This window comes from Carassius gibelio, chromosome B5, assembly GCF_023724105.1.
Source record: "Carassius gibelio isolate Cgi1373 ecotype wild population from Czech Republic chromosome B5, carGib1.2-hapl.c, whole genome shotgun sequence".
Lineage (NCBI taxonomy): Eukaryota > Metazoa > Chordata > Actinopteri > Cypriniformes > Cyprinidae > Carassius > Carassius gibelio.
The window spans coordinates 12,600,319-12,622,137 of NC_068400.1; the positions used below are offsets into that span (position 1 = coordinate 12,600,319).

Consider the following 21,819-nt stretch of genomic DNA (forward strand, 5'->3'; position numbering starts at 1 on the left):
CTTAATGTAGCACCAGTTCTGCAGAATTATTAGCCTTGAATTGCTCATCCTTGACATTTCTCAATCGCTCACTACTCTACTGTTCTTATCAAGCACATGGTGTTACCATAATAATAATGTCTAATCAATCTAATCTCTGTTCATGTCAAAACCTAGTTGACACAATTGTATCATGTCCTTCTTGACCGATACCAGTACTTTTCTTGAGGTGAGTGTGAGTATATTTTGCATTTCCAAACACATTAAAAATCTCGTAGTGTTACATAACTATACAGTTACTGAGCAAACATTTTGCTTTGACACATATTCCAAACTAAAAACAATGTATGCATGTCACTACATACTGTGCTATAACAAAATGTAAAGAAAAGTTGATTCATATAGACCTTTTGTATATAAAGTGCTTTACATAGACATGCTAAAGAAAAAGTAACAACAACTGTCCATTTTAAAATACATGATTTGCATGTATTGGTTTTGGAGATGCTTTTATACAAAACTTTTGTATTGGTTTTTAGTTTGGACTTGAATAGCACTGAAATATATATGAAAATTAATGGCAATGGAAGCCACAGTATTATAGCTCATATATTTCATATAGCTACACAGAATTATGTGTCTTAAAGAAGACAAATAATTTAAAATAAAGTCGTTAATAAACTACAGGTGTGTCCGCTAGCCATAATTGTTATACTAAGTCGCCCTCCAGTGGTGAGAAGTGAAACTACAGAAAGGCTCAAAGGACAAGGCTCTAGGTCAAGTTATAACCTACAAGAAGTTCCTACAAGAACACAAGTCTGTTAACGGTGCCCTCCCAAACCCATCAGAAATTGCAATAATGTGTAGTTTTTTAATATCCAATAGCATATTTGAGTTTATCCGATATTCTATTCAAAAAGATACCTAAACATTATTTTTAAGGTAATGATCATACAACTAGTGTAAGGATTCCCATTACTTGTCATATATAAAGATGGTTGCATATTAATATAATATACATTATATTAACGTTATTTTTTTTTACTAATCTATGTATTAATAAATATATACATATCCACATCAATACATATAATGTAATAGCGTTATTCGCAATATACTTTATAATTAATACTCATCATACTTCATATACAGAACGCAGTGTATGTGTGTGTGTGTGTGTATATATATATATATATATATATATATATATATACACACACACACACACACACACACACACACATCATGCACAAAGTACGATGCATATCAATGTATTGAATGTGAAAAAATTAAATGAGGGTTCTACATTCTAAAGTATGTGATTTAATTATCAAATATATTGTGAACACTATTACATGATTATTACACTATTATACGATATGTAATAATTGGGGATGTCCAATAATATAAATAAATATATATATATATATATATATATATATATATATATATATATATATATATATATATATTCTAAAAAATACTAATTCGATCTTAGTTAAAGGTGTTTGTCGCAATAACACACTGACAGCTGGAAATCGTCAATAGTGTCTGCGGGAAAATAATCACGTTATTAGTATTTGTATTTCCGGTCAACCTACAATTCCCTCTAACTGGCGACAAAGCATCAGTTGTCGGGTTTTTTGTTGGTAAACAAAGACGTAAGCGACTGTGTTCTACAAGCGTCGATGGGTTCACAAGGAGCTGAATTAAACTCAGGTCCGTTATGAAACACATTTAAAGTGTGATGAGAGAAAGCCTGACCTTCCCCACCCCAGATAAAGATAGAGTTGGCTTGTTGTTAGCTGGCTCGGCTAAACAAACCCCACTAGCCCGCGCTGATCTGTTTATAGCAGAGAGGGGGAGCCAGAGACTCACAGCAGACCGATAACCAGCCTCTCATCCCAACAACAGTCCCCTTATTTTTTCTTCTTTGAAGTTACCCCAAGCTAAGGTAAATATCAAACCCTGTCACAATTTATCCTAAGGCCGTCTTCGCGTTCCTTATCACATTTCGACACATTTCCAGTTGTTTTTTCTCGACGGAAGGGCTCTGAGGAGACGAACGTCGCAACGGCTCGACTAGTCGCTCTCCTCCGGCGCGCCCCCCTGCGTCGAGTCCGAGGCTTCTGCGGAGCTCGCGGAGGCCTCCCGACACAAACACTGGCGAGCGCTTTTGTGCGGGAACTCAAACGGATTATATACAGATATCCCACGCTCCTTGTAATGACCGAAAACGTTTCGTCGCGTCACGTACAGTGTGAAGGAGCGAATGGAGGGCAGCGAAAAAGTGTTTTTATTGTTCGCGCGCGGAGATAGAAAGATGTGCGTAGCCGAACTAGCCCTGGCCAGTGTTTAGCATAGCAACAGCTATCGTTTAGTAGACTAAACGACTGAACTATTCACAGAAAACCGTGTAGAAGATAACTAAATATGTTATTTAAATAAGAGAGACCACGGGCGGATCAGGTTTCTGTAAGAATTCACATAGCAGATCAGAGCAATGCTAACTAGCGAGTCTCTTCAAGGAATCTATTAAATCCCGAGCTAACGCTAATAATCTAAATCATTTCTAAGCATCTCTCGATAACCCACGAACGGCTTGAACGCGTGTTAAGGTAAATATTTACATTCACTAGTGTTCATAACGTAGCTGTGTTAGCCATGTTTTGAGTCATTATGGCTGAATAAACGTCAGTGAAACGCTTTGAGGATGAATGGTTCCTCTCTGTGGTGATCGACTTGTCAACACTTGTGTTTTTGGTCAATTTGTGTTTACGTTAACCTGTTTGCACAGATGTGATGCTTCACTCCACTGTATGACCTGTCATATATTTTAATTGTACATTGCGTTAATGATTTCGAGAATAATACTATAAATTGGGCAGATAATTGCATTCAGAACTTAAGCCAAGTCAAAGTCCCTTGCATCTGTTTTCGGTAAGAAATATAAACACTTTATTGCTGGAGATGTTGAAAACGTTCCTGATTGTTGAATTTAAATTTTTAGCGACAGAATGTTTGATTATGAAAAGGTGTATTATGGGAATGTCGCTGTCGAGTTGTTGTTGTCATAAAACCTGCATGCAAATCATTGGAATGGATTCATGAATGTAAAGTCAAGTATTGGCATTTAAAGGGGCCAGTGCAACAGAAGTACCCCGTTTTGCATCGTCTTAGCTCAGTGCTGCACTGTTTACCTTTCGAATACAGTTTCACATGCAAATGAGTCATGAATATTAATGCACTCTAAATAGCCCGGATGCGGAAATGTCTGCAGAATTGTTTTTTGATACTACAAAAGCGGTTTTTATCATTTAAAATGCAGTTGTTGAAACATAAATACTTACTGCTTAATTGTTGTCCCATGAGCAGTGATGTAGTATGAGGTTTTGAATGTGCTTAAAAGGTGTTCTTGCTTGATTATGTGAGGTCTGCATCTTTGCATCTGCTCTTTTGTGCTTACTATGCGCTTACCATCTCCCAGCTGTCATTGGTCCCTTGAGAGAGACAGGGCTGGGCTTGCATATCTAATGAGAGGTGTGTCCATGGTCCATCCTCTGTCTGTCCAGAGTGGGTGTGTCCATCAGGCTGTCTGCACTATAGTAATGTTATTGGACTCACATAATGCTCCTCTACGTGGCAGTTAGTGCACACAGAAATCAATACACCTGTTACAGACAGTATGTCTGAGTGGACTGATTCTGCCAGGAAATATAGTGACTGTTGAACTATGCACAAAATTGACTGAGACTCCGTAACAAACAAATTAAGCTTGTTAGACAACATCCCATATCACAACCTCATTCATCTCTTTTGTTCCTTTAGGATTGAGTGAGATGTGAGGGATGGTCAGCGGTTAAATATCTCTGTGGAACTCTGTGTGCATAAGACTTCTGTGCCCAGCCGTCAGTATGAATGGGGACATGCCACATGTGCCCATCACAACCCTTGCTGGGATCGCTGGTCTCACTGACTGTAAGTACCCTAATCCCACTATTCTTAATTCACGCTTTCAGCATCGTTGCTTTTGGAAGTATTTTTTCTATTAATTTATCCCATTGGGATTTTAAAAAGGATTTTGTGAAAGGAAGTAACCCAACATTATAACAACCTTCTAATCCTTAAATTGGAGCAAAAAATATTGGAAAATTGGGCAAAACAACAACAGTTACAGGACTTAAGGGCTTTAGTGAGACAAACTATGATCACATAAAACTTTGCAAATAACAATCAAATTGAAAGCAATGGAAAATATAAAACAGCTAATTTAAAAATATTATTTATTTATAGAAAAATTTATTTTTGGTGTATTGCATAATATGCATATATATGCATATATTTAAATATTAAGGGTTACTGACTCGATTACATTATTTGTGGTGCTTTATGGGCTTCAACAAAAGCATATAATGACCTCATAGCTCACAACAGAAGATGAAAAATTAATATTCATTTGTAGACATTTTTTCCAGCTTGTAGAGAGAAATACAAGCTTTGCATTGGTAGCGCTATTTAAAAAAATATGGGTAGTATGTTTTTACTTCCAAAATTGTAGTATTTTTTATAAAACCTTTTTGTGGGAAGCAGATCATTTTGCATATGAGTTCATTGTAAGTCTTCAGGAATGTTTCCTCTGGAAAAAAGTAAAAAAAAGAATTTTAGGATTTTAAGATTTTTAAAACAATTTTTCATATACTTTATTATTGAACTCACAAGTATACATGTATTATTTCAGAATTTAAAGTCTAAATGTTAAATTGAGCAGTGCGTTATGAGATACTTGAATGCTTTGTTTTTAATAAGGCTCTTACATCATAAAATAGTTGTTTTTTGTTGTTGTTTTTCATTATTTACACTACCGTTCAAAAGTTTGGGGTTGGTCAGATTTAAGTTAACTCTGCATACAAAGGATGCATCTCTTTAATCAAAATACTGCAAAAACACTAGTCAACATTGAAGTGGATCAAAACCTTTCAATAAAGTTGTCTTAAAACCAAAATGCGTTCTTGTCTTAGGACAACTTTGATTAACTTTTCTGATCCACAATGTTGACTACTGTATTAAAAATGACTGTTTTAATTTGAATCTATTTTAAAATTAAATATATTCCTTTGACGTCAAGCCATGTTTTCAGAATCATTACTCCAGTCTTCAATGTCACACAATCCCTCATAAATCTAAATCTGCTAAAGAAACATTTTGGATTATCAATGTTTAAAATAATTGTGCTGAAATATTTTATTAGCATTTTAAACCTTCAGTTGACTCTTTATACCATCCATTCTGAATTGAAGTATTTACTTCATCCAGCAGAAGGTAAAAATAATCTTGCCAAACCCAAACTTTTGAGTGATAGTTTATATTAGATAATTTGCTGCAACATCTGGATTATCGTCAGGTTTAGCTGATAAGACATTGCTTTCTTGGACTCTGATTCATGTAGGCTATGTAGAGGGTTATTTAGATTGGATGCGTCAGAACATCTCTGACTGCACTTTAGGTGGCTGTTAGATTTCTACCTTGGGGGTTCATGTAATAAAGAAAGCTTTGCCTTATCACTTTCTGTTTGTGTGTACAGTGTTGAACCAGCTGCCCCTGCCCTCCCCTTTACCGGGCACCACCACTAAGAGCCTGCTGTACAGTGGGCGTGTAGCCGAGGAAGTGGGGCGTCTGATGGGCTGCAGGGATGAAACTCTGGTCTCTCAGCTCGCCAGCAGCCTCAGCCAGGTCTCCATGGAGCACATGTGAGTTTCTGCTTACATTTGCCCATTACATACACCATTTCTCTATATGCCTGCTCTTTCTAAATCAAATTCTCTGCTCCATAAAACAAGTAAAAAAATTGTTTCCCAAATTGCATGTTTTACATTTATTTTTTTCTGGACTCTGTTTTAATGGTTTAATGAAATTTTAATAATCAAAACAGATGTCTGTAATCAATTGAACTTATCAAACTTGATTTACTTAATTACTTAAAATTATTTTGGAGTATAATAGGGGCTATGAAATGTTTTAATTTTCAGAAATTGTGTTTTATTATTGAATCAAAAATAGTGCTAATCAAATGAATGCATAAAACTAATAAAGCATGCATATGAATTCATAAATATTTTCAAGTGTAATCAAATGAAATGTGATCAATCCCAATTTTTACCGAACCATTTAAAGTGCTGCACAGCTTACAATTTAAATGTAAATGTGGACAAAAGAAATTACATTCCTAAAATATTTTAATAGACTGTTGTTGCCACTCTGAAAAATGCATTCCACTTGAATAGTAGTTATATGTTTTTCATAATTTCTTCAAGTTAAACCAAATGTTTGATTGGCTGGAGGGAAGATCTTTGCATTTTTGTGTGTAGTTCACAATATTTCATACCCTTACTGTCGTTTAGAGTTTTTACAGTATTAAAAATCATTAAGTTGAGTAAAAGAACAGACTCTACAATTAAAAACTGATTGCAGCTGCTCAATGCAGTGTGCCGAACAACAGTCGCATCACAGATCAGATTTAATATCTCCAGTGAGGAGAAGAGTGAGATGAGACAAACAAGATGCAAAAAGCCTTTTGACTTCTGCCATTTATCTAAGGTGATTTCTGGAAGTTTTTGTTTTTCTTATTTAATTGCCTTCACGTTGTTTGCTGATTTTTAATTTATTTTAACTTTGTGTTTATTTATTTTATTTGACATCAAGGTGTATGCCGTGCCTCAAAGCTTTCTTACTCCTTTTGCTAATAAACTTTCTACATTTTTATTTTTATTTGGTTATATAATACATGTTTACTTATTTACTTATTATGTTTTGTATACCTATTTAAACCTAATGCAAGTTATTTTATATTAGGCAGAGCCTGCCCTATAGCATGGTATATATTTTTTAATAAAAGTTTTATGTTTTATAAATAGGCTAAAGTGAGTTTGACGTTGTATTTTGTTGTTGCATTCAAGCAATTGATGCCAAACTGCCGCTAAATCAAAAGTGAAAGTAAAATGCGAACGGCACCTTTAAGCTATTTAAAAATCAATGAAAGATTGAAAAAGAGGGAAAATTCAAACAAACTAAAAACTAACAATTGCTTAACGCAGAATTGCCGCTATTTGAAAGTGAAAGTAAAATGCGCACTGCACTTTTATAAAATATTTAAAATCAAAGAAAAGCGAAAAAAAGAGGGAACGTCCCTTGGGGATACCGGTAATACCGGTGTTGTAACACGTCAATTAACCGGTGAGAAAATTTCTTCATCGGCAAAACCCTAATGTAGTATATAAAACTGTGCCACTCATTCACACATTCAGACTTCATATTAGGGGTGTTCCTTTTAACTGTTAACCGACCGTTAAGAATTTTGACCGATTAATACTAATACTATCAGTTAAACAGTTTAAAATGAGATTTATTTATTATAGGGATGCACCGATATTAACATTTTTATAAAAAAAATTAAAGCCGATAACCGATATGATGGCTGATAAATTTAAATCCACAATTTTGGAGAGCCTGATTACCAAAAAAGTCTCACCTAAAAAAAGTGTTAAACACTTTAACATCAATCAAACATAAAGCCTGTTCAGTACAAAATACATTTCTTCTCATTGTTTTCACTATGTTCGGGCCACAAGAGAAACATTAAAGAAATACATTTAAAAGAAAAAGAATCATCTCTCGTCGTCTCTGATAGAATATGCACTGTTATTGTGTGCGTCTTCAGATGCCAAAAGTGCAGTCAGTTTTTACTTTCACTATCATGGTTAAAGATGTTTTAACGGCATAAGTTTGACTTGCACAAAGTTTGCACGTTGCTTGTATGATATCCACTGGCTCGCCTTCACTGTGTACAACAGAAGAAGACTATTTCAAATATTGCAGTGCACCTGCGCTACAAACCCCAAATAGTCAGATGTGTGGATACGCTATTGGCTCTTCCTGTAACAACGCGCTGAATATACGTACAAAAAGACCAAATACATACATAAACTCAAACTAAGTTACGTGATAATCAGAATGTGTAACGTCTGTTATGGATACGCTCTTGTCTCTTTCCGCAACAACGCGCAGAAACACGGAAACAAAACCAAAAGAATTCCTAACGTTTTATTATAATAGTGTTCTCATTATCATGTTATATATTTTATAACTATTGACGCTTTTCCACTTTATCAATGAGAGGAATGTCTGTACTTCCTCAACAGACAACAAAACTGTTTGGTTGTTTAAAAAAGGTGTGCACGTTCAAAATAGTTGCATTCGATCTGTGCTGATTTAAATCTAGCGGCTCTTTTGTGTTGCAAGTTCAGTGACGCAGGAATCAACGATTCTTTCCAACCAGTGATCGTCAGAGTTTACACGTCATGTTTTGGTAACTGTATGGTTCAATGGTAACCTTAGCTGAGGTGGTACTATAAAAAGTACCAGGAACTATACCCAGTGGAAACCCCCCCCAAAAGTGAAAAATACAGAGCCGTCCCATGCAGTGGGAAAGCACCAATTGACATCACTTTGTAGGCTGATTGGCTGTTAGCATTGCGCTGGTTCCCTCGACAAATGCCAATATGATTTTTCCATAGGCTTTTGGATTATTGCAAAAAACAAGCTCTAAGTTCATTCATAGTTCATGAAATTTAAACATTTTGTCCATCAAGATAATCCTGTTACACACCCAGAGTCTTCGTATCAGTAGGAAAGCAATAAAACAAGCATCTTCCATCTGAAGACTTGTATTGTATTTCGGGGCAAAGAAAAAATAAAAACATTGTCGAACAATTATATAAAATGCCGGAAACTATTAATTAGTGATTCTACAATTATTTGTGCTATTGTGCTGTTTTACGCATTGTGGAAATCATAGGGCACTGTGTATTATTTCAGTGGTGTGCAAGTTCGACAACTCTGATATATTTTTCCTCAGAGAGCTGAAGGACAGCCTTGGCAGTGATGAGTTGGAGGGAGATGTACCAGTGCTGCTACAGCTTTTGCTGTCTAGGAACCCCAACATCTTCAGGAATAAGACCGCACCAAGCACTCCCCAGTATCAGGCCCAGGCGGGTACGAGTCAATCCAAGCACATAGGGAAAATTATACTTCTACAAGCTTGATAGATTGCACTGAATTTGTAGTTATTTTTGCGGCTTTTTTCCTTCTGATAAGACAGACTTTGTCTCCCTTTCCTCTACCTAGAACATGATTTTCCCATCAGAACTACAGAAAGAGGCATTGTTTTTCTCTGACCTTCAGTTATCCAAAGAAGATAACATTTATGAAACTGAGAAGAAACTAAATCAAGTGAATTATTTCCCCATAATGTACTTTAAGGAGAAATAATTTATTTGAATTTGTTTCTTGTTATGTATGCCAAAAATGTCAGTATATAAAATCCAACTTTTTTAATATAAAAAGCATATAAACAGATATATTTTCCACATGTAATATTGTTGTTTACAAAGTCTGCATTACATTGACAGGATCGCAAAAAAATGCATGCTGACTTGTGCCAGGACATGTGTATTGTGAATTTAGAGTTTGCTAAGCACAGCAAACTCGTCTATTAAAAAAAAAAAAAAAAATTAGTGCCTAAAAATAAATAGAAACCTTTGTCTACTTTTGGACAACATACTTTACCATGTAATGATGGAAATGTCACAAAAAAATGCATGAAAGAATCATTTAAAAAAGGATTTAATATAACTAGACATATTCAATATCTAGTTAATAAATAGTTTTTGTTTTAAGTTCTGGGATTTCATTTCAGTGACATAATGCATTATTTCATTCTTTGCTACTCTAATATATCAGAGCAGCAAAGATGATGTAATGGTTTGATATGGCTTATTGGAACCTTGCCAGTCTTTAAACTTTCAGTAACCATCTCAAGTGATGTTATGTTGTTATAGTAGCTTTTCTGCCAGTTGTTTCTCATCCAGACTATTTTTCAAACTCTTGTATTTCACAGGTATAAGTCAGCAGTCAATGGTACCGCCGTATAAAATCACGCATGGCTCCATGCAGGGAAGTCCAGCTTCTGCCAATTACCAGGCCTCTATGTCCCACAGCCCTTCTGGGTGAGTCTGCTTTCTAATTCAGTTTTTATGTGGAGTAACATTTGATTCTATCTGTCATGTTCATTATTTTTTATCATATGAAGCTAGCCAACAACTGCTGTTGTTTACAATTAAAGCCATCATGCAGTATGTTTTTATCATACCATGTATGATTTAATATGTATGTGATTTGGAATTAAGCAATTAATGCTGTGCTAAGGAAAAACTTGATTAATCATGAAAACCTGAGATTTTGTTGTTGCATAGTATTGTTGTCACGGTACCAAAATTCCAGTATTCGGTACCAATACCAGTGAAACCGATCCCCGGTTCTCGGTACCAATTTCGTTACCAAAGCAAAACAAAAAAATATGCTAATAAAAAACAAAAACTTTTTATCACTAAAAATAAAACCAATGCCATTCTTCATACTTATTTACAATTGTGTTTAAAGTTTTCTACAAGTAATATAATTATGAAAAACAGTAGTGCTGGGCAGTTTGACCAAAAATGTATATCACGTTTTATTTATTTTTATTATTATACCCGGTTTTCCAGTTTATGACTTTTTTTATTTTTTTTATACATAATCAGGTGTACAATGCATTTTCTGCTGGTTGATATTCCAAGATGTGCTTGCGGCTGAGGTGCTGGAGCAAATTGCTTGTGTTGCCACCTTTGGCTCGACAATTTTAGCCCGACAGCACTTGCATAAAATGGATGTTTGGTCGACGTTGGATTTTTGTAAACCAAAAAACCTCCAAACAACAGACCAGGCTTCCTTTTTGGCTGTAACGCCTGTTTCACACACGGACTCGTTGTGCTTTCACACAGGACACGTTTACAGTCCGCTACTGATCCGCGTCGGTTTAGTCCACAAACACAACATTTGTTCATTTGTTTTGATTTCATATCATGTAAAAAAAAAAAAAAAATATATATATATATATATATATATATATATATAATAATAATAATAATTTTTTTTTTTTCAGCATTGTAAGTCTTTTATCACAGAACAGTAACAATCTTTCATATAGGGATGCACCGAAATGAAAATTCTTGGCCGATACCGAAAACCGAAAAAGAGAAAACCAAGGCCGAAAACCGAAACACCGAAAGAAATTATGCCAATTATTAGTACCATTGCATTTATTGCTATGACCGTGTACTAACTTTACTAAAATTAAGACATTGCAATTGCATAAATTATTATTAAAGTTTCAAAGATAATTACAATTACATAACTTATTTAAAAAAAAACATAAAAATACATAATTACAAATGATGCAAATATTTATTAAGCACAAATAAAATTCAAACCAAAAATGTATCCCACTCATATTTAATAATAATGTACAGGCCTACTGGCCTGCAGAAAGGTTTTAAAATGAACAGTTCTCTCATAAAAACAAAGTGCATTTAGGTGAAGTGCATTTGAAATTGTTCTCTGTAGGACTAGAAAGTGCATTACTTCTCCAGTAGGCAAGACTGTTATCACTTCTGGGGATGGGGACTTCAGACAGATAACCATCTAGCTGTTGAGCAGTTGAGCTTGTCATCTGCCTGACATTTGAGAAATATTTGAGAGAGTGTATTTAAATAGGGCCAGGGCATAAATAAACATTTTTATCAAATTAAAGCAGAAATCTAGCAGAAAATCTAGCATAAATATGGCTACAATCTGATATTATGTATGTATATATGTTTGTGTGTGTGTGTGTGTGTGTGTGTGTGTGTGTATATATATATATATATATATATATATATATATATATATATATATATATATATAGTAGCCTAAGAACAAAATAGCCAACGTATTATTATTATTTGAGGCACTTTCTTGCAGAATTTCACTTAACATATCAGACAACGATGGTGCATGCCACTCATCTGGAGCAGAGACCAGTCTTTTCTGCGCTCTGATCTGTCTCCTGCGCTTGGCGCTTCTCCGTCTCCACGCGGGTTCTCCGCATCCAGCGCGGCCTGGATCATATCTCGTGCGCGCTGCCTTATTTCCGCATCCAAGTAATGGTCTTTATAACGCGGATCAAGCACATTCGCGAAGTGCAGAGGATCCGAAAAGATCTCAGTGAGACGTGTGCTAACAGACTCTATAAGACTGTACTTTTCTTTGTTTTTACTTCGTGGTCCGTCTTAAACTCTTTATTAGGAGACATTTTGGTGCTGCGAATAAAGGAGTAAGAAGAGAGAGAATGTTCTCACTGATGTTAAGTGAATGTCGCTTGGAGCTCGTGGTCTGCGTTATGCAGGTGCACGTGCAGGTCGCGGTTTCTGTTTGCGTCATCACAACATTTCGGCCGTGTTGTTTCGGTGATAAAAGTCTATCGGCCGAAAACCGAAAAAGCCATTTTCGGCCGAAAATTTTCGGTGGCCGAAATTTCGGTGCATCCCTACTTTCATATACACATTAGTTTAAACTCAATAAATATAAACAATGCATTATTAATGCATTTTGCTTCTAGGTTTGTATAATATGCTGCTGAAGCAAGCGGCAAAACATTTAAACTAGTGCTGTCAATCGATTAAAAAAAATTAACTAATTAATCGCACAATTTTTTTAAATTAATCGCGATTAATCGCGATTAATCGCAATTAAAAGACTGAAACTTTTTGGATATGTAAATGTAAAATGTAAATAATTAATGTAAACTCAAGACAAAGAAACTATTTAAATTCAAAATATGATTGTTTTTTGGAATTTTTGTTTAACTTGTAACACAGATTTTCTCATGTAAACAACATACCTGCAATAAACCATCAATATCCTCCAAATTAACTGTTGGCTTGAAAGCCATATTTATTACAGAAATAAAAACACAGGCATGTAAGTACCATTTGAATTTCAAAACAATCAATGCCAATAAAAAACAAAAATGATTTCCATGTTGAATTCTAAGTGGACTGCAAAAAAATTCCAAAGTATAGTCATTGCCAGTGCTTTAAGTGGGCAGGTATGCACCTGTACTCAGTACCCGCCTCTTCCAAATATAGCTCTTGAGCGTACCGCCACCTCTCCGTGCGCCCAGAACGTGCTTGTAGCGTACCGGTACGCTCATTTGGACATCTGTTTTAATAGAGGTTTTAATCTTTTACCTGCACTGCCGATTTTCAGAGCGCCCTTCACAATGCAAGCTTCCTAATTCATCCCACCCAGAGCAGAAACTACATTACCCATTCACCCTTAAGTTATACAAGTGAATAGCGCATGTGTCGCTTTTCCCACTGTTAAGTGTCAACAACTCAACGTGGCCGGAGAAGGTGTGTGAAACTCGTTGTGAGTTATACTAAAGCAAAATCTTGAGTATTTATTGTCTGATAAACATTACAAACTGTCTGCGGAGGTTGAGTCGTCCTTCAGCTCCCGCTGGCTGTTCATTGGCTGCAGCATCTTTTTTCTAAGTTCTAAAAAAAATACCGTAGACGGCAAGGCACAAATTTAGATATTCATTTATCTAATTAATCTAAAGCCTATGCACAAAGACAATATGATCTTTTTGTCCCCTTTTTGTTTTAAAGCTTGATGAAGAGAGAGAGCGCAAGTTGCTGCAGCTGAGGAGGACAGTGATGCACGCGCACAGGAGTGATTGACAGTTCGCGGCACTGTGTACAAAAAATAGCCTACTCCGCTACACAATTATTTCGTTATTTTCGCTTAAGCTTATTAACGTTAGCGTTACAGAAAGGTCTGATTTATGCACTGTTACAGTCATTGTTTTTTTTTTTTAAACAATGACATTTGAGTTCATGATTTTAATGTTGCTGTTTCTTGTGGCAGACTGAATGAAGAGTAATGTTTCTTGTGGCAGACAAGAGTAATCCGGCAGAGTTTTATACTGAAACTTTCCGTCTAAAAGTCCTTCCTTGGTCTTATCCATATTTCTTTGCACGTTGAACACACATAGGCCACAAATGGAAATAAAAAAAACTGCAACCGCGTTAATTGCGTTATTTTTTTTTAACGTGTTAAATATTTCAAATTAATCGAATGCGTTAACGCGCTAATTTTGACAGCACTAATTTAAACACAATATTTAGCCTACTTTTTTCATTAAAATATTTAAAATTAAAACACCACAGACAGAAACAGTCTTGTGCATTTTGCATTTAAATTTTTAGTGAACATAAAGTGAACATATATATTGTTTTCCTTGTTTGTCTAAAAGTGCTCTTTTTCTTGTTTTAAACCTAGCCAAAAACCCATGTGACTGCGTTTCCATGTATATCCATGTACATTTTTCCTATGAACAGCGCTTTCAATTTAATTCAGCGTCTGCAGCACAGCAAAAATAGACTCGGTATGTAAAAAATCTTTAAAAAACGACGCTCCGCTTAGAAGTGCAACATTGTAAAGGGTCCGTCTGAAACAGTGTTGCACGGCCATGGTGCAGCATAACGTTTGTTTCGAACGCTAAGTAATTAAATACACCCGTATGGCGGTATATTCAAAATGAACAACGTAACGAAAATAAACACCCCAGGACTAAAAAACAGTAAACAAGTTTCACCCAAATTTAATTAGTCTTTTAATTAATGAAATTTAAACACATTTTATTTTTTGGTAAATAAAGGGGATTTGCTATTAAAATTAAAACATGGAAGAAATATTGTGTGATTTATTTCTTGAAAGAATTAAGTTTTATTAATTTTTTCAACAGTAGTAGCAGTATCACATACATTTTACTAAATAATAGTAATATTTCTAGCACAATGCCTTTATGTAAAAATTAGGGATGCACGATATTGGATTTTGGCCGATATTCGATATGCCGATATTTTAAAAAATTTTTGGCCGATACCGATATCGATATATATACAAATTTTTCTCCTGATATATTTCAACTTTAATTTTACTGAAGAGAAATCCATGTATCTCTTCTGTACTGATTCTACCATAAATGTATTATTTTACAAATGTAGACAGACATTCACATCTGAAAAACAGGTCAATTATTTCACTTGGAGAATATCGGTTTGGCTCATCGGCAGAAATTTTCATATCGGCCGATACCGATGATGGTCATTTTAAGCTTTTATCGGCCGATACCGATGTTGTGCCGATATTATCGTGCATCCCTAGTAAAAATTAACTTTTATTTTGCAATCCTCCACGCTCACCTTGGCAAAATAATTGCCAGTGGCTAGTAAAACCCATATGTAATTCCAATCAGCTTATCTTTGTAAAATGGCACAGTTTCTTAAATCTTAGCTTCTTAATCAGTCAGTCAAGCATTATATTATTGTATTAAGCACTATTTAATGATAGAACTTTAGTGATTAGAACTAAAACTTGGTAACAATGTATGAATGCATATTCGTCATATTTGTAAAAAAAAAAGTAATAGATCATATTATTATTAAAAGATAATACTACTACTAATTCTACCACCATACTAACAATATACAATGCACTATGGATTGATGAGCTGCTGGGTTCATGAATATTAATCACGTTGTCTGCGTTCGGTCAAACTGATTTGCTGAAATCAATACAGGGATAGTAATAGATGAGCGCCAGCCAATGAAATTGCCATTTGCGCATTAGCTCTGCCAACTACCATAGAAACCGGCATTACTTCTGCTTGTTCTCCATTATTTTGACAGGAAAATACAACAAAGAATATAGTTTACATGTAGCGCGTTGATTCAGCTTGGTAAGACTCTCGCTCTCTCTCTATGCATGTGTGAGAAACAGCGCTATCAGTAACAGCGAGTCGTGCGCCTTCACACAGAGTTTACAGTTCATTAAATACAGGTTCGCTGTGCTTCCATTGAGATTAACTGAAAAGTACAGGTCGCTTGCTGGAGGGAGAACTCTGAAGCGCTCAGTCAGTGTTCAGTGAGTGAAAATGTGCTAAACTTATAATAGCCTTGAACACAACACTGGCGAGTAAAATCTTAGAATTTATTAGCCAGTGGCTAACAATAGACATAATTTATTTGCCCAGAGTAAAATTTAGTCCCATATGCGAGTGATTTACTCGCAATGTAGAGGGTTGTTTTGACAGGTTGCCATGAATACCTTTAAGTTGACACTGGTTTTACTCAAATGAAATGGTAAAATGCTTGTGAAGTGACTCAGAACAGTTCTAGTGATGTTGTTTATGTATTTATGTCCTCATTGAGATGGCAGATGCTGAAATTACTTCAAGCCTTCACGCGCTTCAGTCTATGTAGTAAACAAACCCACACGTCATTCATTCATTCATTCATTCATTCATTGACACAGAGACGCGCAGAACAACTTTTGTGGCTTAACATTTACAGATACTGGTTCATATGGACATTTTATTTGATTAATTTATGCTAACTTTTACAAATTCCGTGACTGTTCATATTAAAATGTAAGTTTCATTTTCATGACTGGATTTTGAGATTCCGTCTGCGTTTTCTGCTTTGCGGAAATCATATCGCTGTGTGCGTCAAGGTGGATGACCGGGTACTCGTTACCACTGGTACTTAAAGAAACCTGGTACCGTCACATTTTCATTTTTTTTGTACCGACTTGGTACTGAAGTACCGGGTCTTTTGACAACACTATTTCATAGTGTGAATATCAAATTGCAAAGGCTGTGATTGAATTAAATAAAAGCGTTGCATGTTTCCCAATAGTGAAGTGAGGCACTTTACACTTTTACATATGAGCAGCTCATAATCTGGTGTTTTCAGTACCTTAGTGAGGCTCATCTCACAGTAAATACTTCTTTACTCATCTGCTCTGAGTTTGATCTCTTATAACATCCATTTGGAAACACAACTTGCTCCAACCTTGTTTCCAAGCTTGTAAAGAGAAACCCGAAGGGCTTTGTGTAGCTTTCAGATAAAATAACAGCTTGTTGGTGTAACATTTTACATTTAAATATTACAATAGTAACATTTTAGGGTGTACTCACACTAGGCACGGTTGCCATGAACCAGCCCGAGTACGATTGTCCCCCCTCCCCACTCCCCCACTGGCCTGCACTCACATATAGCCTGGTTTCAGCATTCGTGCCAAAGCACGCTTACGTCATTATGGTGCGACGGTTTCGGGATAAACAGGAAGAGCGGTGCTCTCTGAACACAATGGAGTCCATCGCTCTATTTTATTTGTGGATAATTTTGTGTCGTTTGGTCCACAGTCCTCTCACAGCCTGTTGTTAAACAAATGTGTCGCCTTAGTGGCGAGAAAATTTTCACGTAATCGTGCTGCTCGTATGAGGATGTTTGCAAGGGACCAGCTGAAGAGCAGCAAGGACTTTGCAGTTTTGAGTTTTTATGCGTTTTGCACCTCTGCCGTAGACCAAAGCGTTCCTTTCCCCGCCATGTTGGTTTTGGAGCGTCGCAAAACCATGACGCAACGCGTCCTTTTCCGTGCTCCGGCGTGGTTAGCGCTCACACTGCATGCCAACCGCGCCCGAGTCCAACTGAACCGTGCTCTGGCCCACCTCTTCCAAGCGGGCCAGGGCCGGCTAATCGAGCCACGCCCGGGCACGGTTCGGAGCACTCACACTAGTCAAACGAACCGCGCTTTGGTGGTAAAACGCACTCGGGCACGGTTCAAACTAGCTAGTGTGAGTACACTCTTATTTAGAAATAACTTTATAAATAATTGGAATTGTTTTAGAATTTATAATAATTATGATTAATGGTATTTATTATTACTATTACTGCTTTTTATTTAATTAAAAACACAGTGCAGTTTAAAATAACTATTTTCTGTTTTTGAATTTAAAATGTTTATTCCGTATTCCTTTTTTTACATATCAGTGTTGGCAAGTAGATTTATTAAAATCTCTCTGTTGACCATGTCTCTTCATGTTCCTTGTGATAGGCGCTTTGTGCCGGGACAGTCTGGTTCTGGTGGACGGTTTCTGCCTCAGCAGAGCAGCCCAGTGCCCAGCCCTTATGCCCCTCAGAGCCCTGCTACTGGCTACAGACAGTACCCACACCCTCCAGCCTACAGTCAACACCAGCATCTACAGCAAGGTCTGCAGGACAGATCTATAGAGAACCTCTTCCATAGTCGGTTCTCTGGCTTATTTAAACTTTGTTTTTTTTACAGGTTCAGTAGCAAGCCCGATGATTCCAGGAGGCATGAGAAATGTTCACGAGAATAAGGTATTTAAAAGTTTGTTCTACATTAATAGTCTACCAACAGTCACCAGTTTTTCTGTTTTGCTGATGTGTCAGAATATTGGGACTTGAATTCTGACAACGCCGAGAATGCCAGCACATGTATGCATAGATCTCCTATTCTTTTAAACAAAATGGAATACAAAAATATAATGTTTAAATAAGGATGTAAATATATATTTATTTTTAGCAGGTGCTATGCATTTTTACTATAATATATATTAACTTTATATCGCAGATATATATATAAAAAATTCCATGTCACTGTTGGTTATAATTCTATAGGATTACAGAATCACAAATTTGCCATAAAATCTGTTTAATTTTCAAAATACATTTTTAAATGATTTTCTAATTTTGTAAATGTGAGGTCAAATAAATATACATTTAATTTCAACAGTTGCTATGCATGTATTTTACTATACTTTTGATTATATTTTAGATTGGTTTAGAAGAAAAAATATTTTATATATATATATATATATATATATATATATATATATATATATATATATATAGAATATAGAATATAGAATATTTGCATTGGCCATCAAATTAAAAATGTATGTTTTGGTCAACTTTTTTTTTATATAAGAAGCTGTTCTGATTTCTCTGGAAACTATTAGGATCAGATGAGGGCGGGTTTCACGTCTCACATACTGCAGTCATCTCCACCTTACACTCCTCCTTGTGACGGGGCTCAAGAAATGCATCTGAGCTCCCCGGACAAGCAGCGCGGTCTAAAGCCCAACGAGGGAGAGCGGGACCCAGCCGATAAGGCTGCGGTGTATGATATTGTGGGCTCGCCAACAAAAGACCCCACTAAGCTGATCCTGAGGCAGTCACAGGCCAGGCCAGCAGAGGTGGAGCTTGGGGGAATGTACCCCGGTTCAGACCCAGAAGGAGAGCTTGTTGAGGCTCTTGCTGCAATAGAAAGGATGGAAAATGAAGCGGCCATGGAGACAGAACGTGGCGCGAAAGAGGTGCAGGATAAAGGTATGATGCAGGATGTCACTAAGCACATTGTCTCCAAAATGGATATGTTCACTGATATAGAAACTTCCTCTCGCTCTCGCTCGCTCTCTCTCTCTCTCTCTCTCTCTCTCTCCCACTTTGCTTCCTCTTAAAGGTACAATTTGTAAGATATTTGCAGTAAAATATCCAAAAACCATTAGGCTAGTGTTATATATTTTGTCCAGCTGATTACTAACAATATCTCTAATGTTTTCAACTACTTGTAAATCATGAGAAAATTCCCATTCTAAACAGTGACACGGGGCAGTGCAGTCACCTGTCAATGATATTAGTTAGGTTAGGTTATATTGTGGACAAATGTGGAAGTATAATTCCACGCTCCTTCTTAGCGTCATCAAACCACGTGATTGTTATTGTTTTGATAGTGCGCCCTCCCTTTAACTGTCCTATGAAGGCAAAAATGCCAAAAATGTATCTAAATGGTAGTTATATATCTAAATCATATTTCATTGCATAAGCAAAAGAAAGAAAGAAAGAAAGAAGAAATTGTTTAAAAAGAAAATTAAGCCTTAAGGACCCATGTTTTGACATTTATTTTCATTAATAAGAACCCTCCCTCAATTTTCCCGATACAAATTATTATTTGCGATCTCTTTCTCTCTCTAGATAAGCCTTTAAAGAAGCGCAAACAGGACTCTCACCCGCAGGAGCCTGGCGCAGCGGGCACAGCTGGTTCAGGCTCTGGGGCTCCAGGTGGAGGAGGAGGGGCTAATGCAGGGCACAGGCTCGCCCCCCAGGAGGCCTGCGCCGCCGGCACCAATGCCAGCCGCCCAGGCCTGCAAGTGAGCTTGGAGCAAGCAGGCAGAGTGGAGGACGCCCTCATGGGCATGCCCATCCCTGCCAGCGAGGCTCAGCGCTGGCCTCAGGAGCCGCAGGAAGGGGTCACTCCGAAGGCCCTCAAACACAAGCATGACCACGTCCCAGAACACCGGCATCAGCCCGATACCCCGCGGCAGATGCACAGACCCGAGGGTGCGGCTCAGTCAGGGAGTAAACCAGCAGAGCTTCCTCCGTACATGCTAGGTGAAAACAACGGTGATAAAAACTTCACCATTCCCAAAATCAGGAAAGATCTCGGAGCAGGAGATATTCCAGAAGGCTGGAAGCAGCCGTGTGTGCGGCTGGAGAGACTGGAACCAGAGGTGGACGTGAAGAAGACTGTCAAGCCTGTGGTTGTCCTGCAGAAACTCTCCATCGATGAGGTGCAGAGGCTCACGAGGGAGAGAGACTCGCGCGGCTCCAAGTCTGGCAAAAACAGGCTCTCCTCTGGGAGATCTGGGAAAGGTAGGGGAACTCCTTTTATCTTTGCTCTTTCCATTCTAAAGAACCGTTTCCCGCTCTGAGAACAGTTTTTTTTTTTCATTTTGAATTGAATGAACAGCCAGACAGGGTGATGTATTACTTGGCTGCTCGTAAAAGGGTAGTTGCGAAATGTTTCTTGACTTTTCCAGCTGGTAAGAGTTGAACTGCTACCAGGTTTTTTGTTTTGTTTTGTTTGAAATACGTTTTGAAATAGTGTCTCATTTGTATTGCCAGATTTGTTGTGTGATGGGTTACAATTATAGAGTACATAGTAATTGTACAGTAATAACTTTACTGTTAATTAAATAGTTGTATTTATTTCTTATAAAAGTAATGTTTTTATATTTAGTAAAAGCTGGTTTGTTATTTGGTTACGTTTAATTTTAAACGGTTGTTGATTGTCATAAGTCTATTTTAGTATTATTTACCATTACAGTATTTATTCATATTTTGAATGAGCTTCTGTTTATAATTCTGCTTTTCGTTATATATATATATATATATATATATATATATATATATATATATATATATATATATATATATATATATATATATATATATATATATAATGTATGTATATATAAATTACGGTTCGGTACGTACCTCGGTTTTAAAGTCACGGTTCGGTTCGTTTTCTGTAACCGTAAGGGAAAGAAATGCAAACATTAAACTGCAGGTTGTTCATTTCTATAAACTTTTTTTTTTTTTACAATTTGTTTACACTTTTTTAAAAATACTTTTTAATAAAATATATATAAAATAAAACAGAATAAGAAATAATACTGCTGCAAAGTTCTCCACTAAATAAAATACTCTGTCTCGAACCAATATCATATAATAAAATATAATGAAAAATATAAATAACTATGATTACAGTGCAGCATTACCAATCCCAGCTTGTAGGCCTGCTCATTTTTAAAATATATATATAACTTTTCCAAAGTGAAAAGTTGCAGCATCAACAGTTTCAGTTTTTAGACCTGTTCAGATTTCGTTACTGCGTTGGACCGAGCAAAGGTCTGTTTAAATGCCGATGGGAGCTGCGTTTGAATTACAATCGTTTTTTTCCTAGTTGTAGTGATGTTCACACTCGTGTGATGCCTTTTGCCATCATTACTGTTGACAGTGTCCTTTATCATTAGGCTTTATATTTATGCTCAACATGAAGTATAGATATTGCTGTCATGAAAACATGATCCTGGTCTGTTGGCGGTCTCCCTCTGTGTCACCTACGTCAGGCACGATTCTGGTGTGTAAAGACACAGAAAACACGAAGCAGCCGTCACGCAACTGACACGCAGCAGAAACGCCACGCTCCCGC

The 21,819-nt window shown here is 36.5% G+C and overlaps 1 protein-coding gene across 2 annotated transcripts in view; it reads left to right on the plus strand.

Annotated features, from left to right (window-relative positions):
* Positions 1-1,795: 1,795 nt before the first annotated feature.
* The window catches only part of nipbla (NIPBL cohesin loading factor a), a 51,913-nt gene continuing 31,889 nt past the window's right edge, over positions 1,796-21,819 (plus strand). The window contains exons 1-9 of one of the 2 annotated variants that reach the window (XM_052556387.1): positions 1,796-1,933; positions 3,808-3,957; positions 5,561-5,726; positions 8,891-9,027; positions 9,932-10,040; positions 17,857-18,011; positions 18,088-18,143; positions 18,785-19,154; positions 19,800-20,477. In XM_052556387.1, coding sequence (XP_052412347.1) covers positions 3,894-3,957; positions 5,561-5,726; positions 8,891-9,027; positions 9,932-10,040; positions 17,857-18,011; positions 18,088-18,143; positions 18,785-19,154; positions 19,800-20,477 — 1,735 coding nt within the window. In that variant the 5' untranslated portion in view covers positions 1,796-1,933; positions 3,808-3,893. Of the gene's footprint in view, positions 1,934-2,093; positions 2,598-3,807; positions 3,958-5,560; positions 5,727-8,890; positions 9,028-9,931; positions 10,041-17,856; positions 18,012-18,087; positions 18,144-18,784; positions 19,155-19,799; positions 20,478-21,819 lie in introns of those variants that run through there. The other variant, XM_052556388.1, reaches the window with a different exon arrangement.